The sequence below is a fragment of the Phalaenopsis equestris genome, unplaced genomic scaffold (genome assembly GCF_001263595.1).
Source record: "Phalaenopsis equestris unplaced genomic scaffold, ASM126359v1 Scaffold000820, whole genome shotgun sequence".
In the NCBI taxonomy this organism is placed as follows: Eukaryota; Viridiplantae; Streptophyta; class Magnoliopsida; order Asparagales; family Orchidaceae; genus Phalaenopsis; species Phalaenopsis equestris.
The window spans coordinates 79,852-83,812 of record NW_018165260.1 but is presented as its reverse complement, the minus strand read 5'-3'; the positions used below and the strand labels follow the sequence as shown (position 1 = coordinate 83,812).

At 34.3% G+C, this 3,961-nt stretch overlaps 1 protein-coding gene across 2 annotated transcripts in view; it reads left to right on the top strand.

Annotated features, from left to right (window-relative positions):
- The window catches only part of LOC110031456 (ATP-dependent RNA helicase SUV3L, mitochondrial-like), a 23,813-nt gene extending 20,140 nt beyond the window's left edge, over positions 1–3,673 (top strand). For both annotated transcript variants that reach the window (XM_020734660.1, XM_020734659.1), the window contains one exon: positions 3,042–3,673. In XM_020734660.1, coding sequence (XP_020590319.1) covers positions 3,042–3,093 — 52 coding nt within the window. In that variant the 3' untranslated portion in view covers positions 3,094–3,673. The remainder of the gene's footprint in view (positions 1–3,041) is intronic.
- Positions 3,674–3,961: the final 288 nt, after the last annotated feature.

Below are 3,961 nucleotides of genomic sequence, written 5' to 3'. Positions count from 1 at the left end.
TTTCGAAGCATACTGCAGCTGGAAAAAAGTTCCGGAGGAGGCCCGCTGCAGGAAAAAGCTCCGGAGGAAGCTTGCTGTAGAAAAAAGTTCCGAAAGAAAGCCTGATATAAGAAAAGGCACCGGAGGAAGTCTGCTACAAGAAGAAATAGTAGTTGAAACCTGCAGAGGGGAAAAATGACAAAAAATAGCTCCTCCCCTCTATCCACTTTTGCTGTGAAGACATGTCTGAGAAAATAATTTCTTTTTGGTTGGGAGTGCCACTGGAGAGAAAAAATCCCGCTTTCCAAACATGGGCGATGGCTCTCCGATTGAACCATAATTGAGAGAAAGAACAAATCACACCTAAGAAATTCTGTTGATAGAGAAAGCTATAGGAGAAAGGGCTGTTAGAAACGCAACTGCCCCTTACGCCTGCACAAGGAGGGAAAAATATTGCAGGAGAAATGATCGATAATGGATCAGGCTACAAGAACCAACGTTGGATTTTTGTGGAAGAATAGCAGGAAACGACAAAAAGCAATAATGGATTTTAGAGAGAAAATTGTGTTGTTTCCTGCGACTGGGAAGAATAGCAAAAAAAATTGCTTTGTTTTCTGCAGGAAAGTCCTGCGGGTAAGAACAGCGGGAAGGTTCTGCAGGGAAGAACAAACTGAAAGTCTTGCGGCTGGGAGGGATAGCAGAGAAGCCATCGACACACAACCTATCTGAAAAAGGGTCATCGGTGAGAGGGAGAGCCGGTTGATAGAGGTTCGACAAAAATCTTGCCAGAAGAGGCTGCTGGGGAGAGGGCGGCAATAATCCACGGTTGGTTGCCCACGCGATGTACTCTCAACGAGGATCTCAAGGACTTCATCACTCTATATGCGCTCTTGTACCACGACAAGCAGGTTCGAGACTGGAATCCAGGGATCGTCTCTTCAACGGAGGGAGGTCCGGCGGCTGAAACTACCTGCTGAAAGGATCACCTACAACAACCTTTAGAAAACCGATAGGGAAGAAGGGAACTAGTGGCAGTAGGGTGAAAAATGATGGCAGCTAGGGGAATTGGCGACTATAGATCTACAAATTAGATATACAATAGTTTTTTTATGGGAAACATTTGTTGGGAAGCCAACAACAGTAAATTCTCTACGTAATAGATCTCTACGGGAGGAAAAGACAACATGAAGAAAACTGCTAGGAAATTGCCGCTTGCTTTATGGAAGGTCGGCAAAGTTGAATCTTCATGTTTGCTTTCAATCGAAACATAAACTATTGTTTGTTTTCTGGAGGCCGACAGATTTGAATCTTCCGGTCGGGAAGGGCGAACCGACCGGCTTGCAGGGACGGAAGAAGCAAAAGTCGTTTCAAATATAAAGATGAGTGTCTCTCCCTTCCCACACAGAGGATGACGGGAAGGAAGTCTGGCGGTTATTGAAGGAGGTTCGGTGGCTAGGGTACGAACTTAAGCTCTGATGCTATGTTGAAATTTAGAATAATGCAAAATATTTTTATTGATATGAAAAATGTGTATAAATAACCCTTACATGAATCTTAGAATAGGAAGTAAAAAAAAAAAAAGAAGATATAATACCTAATATCTCCAATTAATCAATTCATATTAATTATTTGGAGATAAAAGAAACAACATAAAAAAAGGAAAGAAAATAAATTCAATCCAAAAAAATAAATTTAAAATAGGAAAGGAAATAAAATTATATTAGGAAATAAATCTAATCCTCATAACCACTAATATAAATTAATTATTTCATAATATAACTTCTAACACAGAGAAATGCTTGCTTTTTGTTTCCATGGGAAAGATATAAAAAAAAAAAAAATGAAGCCAAAATTTCTCTGTTTTTTATTGCGGATTATTTTTGTCTTTCGAGAGTGTGGTTCAAACATAATAAGGTTGAAATAAACTTCAATCAAGGTAGAGATTATATGCTAGAAAAATTTATGCCGTGTTCATACTCTATCTGAATCATGTGTTTTAATTCAAAGATATGTTCAAACATTATTAGAATAGGATTTGGATAAGGTTCATATATGGTTCAAATAAGTTATAATGCAATAGTTACTTTGCAATAAGAAGCATTGCATCATTACATAACATTTATAAAATCACAATAAGGGTGTTGGGGACTTTTGAATTTATAAATTCTAATATTTGTTGGTTTGTATGTTCTTAATTTCATTTGGGAGCAGGAGAGTGGGACTTATTACATGAAACTTATTTTGATTTATTATTTTTCCACTTTGATATCTTATTCTGATTTTTTTATGACACTTCTCGCTTCATAATTTGATATTAGGATATTAATATGTTACTACTTGTTTCATACTTCAATTTACTATAATATTTTTTACTTTGCGCAATTTGTTGATTTCGAGGCTTAAGACTCACCTCACGGGCAAAAAACACTTCGATACCCAATTATGCAAATTGAAACCTATTTCATATGCAGGGTCATCTTTTTGAGGTCTTACCTAGTCCATCATGTTAACACTTAACCAAAAGAATGAACCATCTCATGAAGCTTCAGGATTTTCTGAAGAATCGATTGATTCTTTGTTTTTTATTTTTCATTTTTTTTTTTTTGTGTACAACTAGTTTTTTCAAGCTTTTAGTTTGGGGAATTTACATACATACCACCCAATTATTATATATTTTACATATCTAAGACCTAAACTTACTTTTTAGATTTATACCACCCAAATGTTTTATACCACAACAAGAACACCACTATTTCGACTTTTAAAAGTGAAATTCACATTTTGATGCATAGGTAAAGTTGGTAGATATATGTAAAAATTGAACTTTTGGTATTAGATATGTAAATTCATAGGTATTGAGTGGTATGTATGTAAATCTTCCTGTGGCGTTGATCACTATAACAAAGGTATATTCATTTCTATGTTTGGTTTGTTAAATTTTCTTAATGATATCTTGCTGTTCATAACTTAACCTCGACATGTTTTATTTATTCAAACTATCATGCAAATAACTGGTGGCTAATGATAAAACATGCTAAAATTCTATTTGCATTTATACCCAGGAAGAGGCTGGATCAGTCCACCCAGAAAAATTGTCAAGAACTTGCAGCTTGACACTAACATTTCTTAAACTATATTGTACTCTTCCAAGCCTTGATGAGAATCTGGACTTATGAGCGCTTCTGGAGAAGAAAAGAAGTGTTGAACACTTTGTAGTTCTTGTTCACCCTCTTCTTTCCAGGTCAGTTACAAACTCTGTATCTCAGAAATAAGAGCAATAATTATTCATTAAATTGGAGGACGACTGACACGGTATTTTAAAAAAAAATCTAAACTTTATTGCTGAGCATTATACTGATTTACGAAGAGTGAGGAAGTTGATTTAGGAATGGATTGAGTAAGATTAGCTTGATAGCATCTCTTTGTTTCAATTATGCTGGCTTCCTCTCTTTTTCTTTCATTGATTCATATTTTCAGTTTTTTATATAATAACTAGAGAGTTTGTTATGTATATTTGTTGTTTACCTTTTTGTTGCATGTTAGAGGGGATGGGAAATGAGATATAATTTGGAGTGTTTTGGCTGGTTCAGAATAAATGTGGGGTGTATTTTTATTTCTTTAAGAGAATGATATTTATGAGTTTTGTTGTAGACATCAATTTCATATGCTTTGAGCATGTATGAAAGTTATTTAATTCGGTGCTCTCTTCTTTTTTTGAAACTATAAAGCCACAAAAAAATGTATACATCATGTTATATAATATGTTGTAGTGTGAAATTAGAATATACACATAATATTTAGTAGCTGATGTATCATATGCTAACTTATATTATTCATAGTATAATATTATGTACAATATGCTATATTAATATACTATTATAATTTTAATAATTTATTATGTGTATTACTCATATATATGTATATATATATATATATATATATATATTGGGAAAGAGCAGCGGTTACCCCCTATCCGTTAATA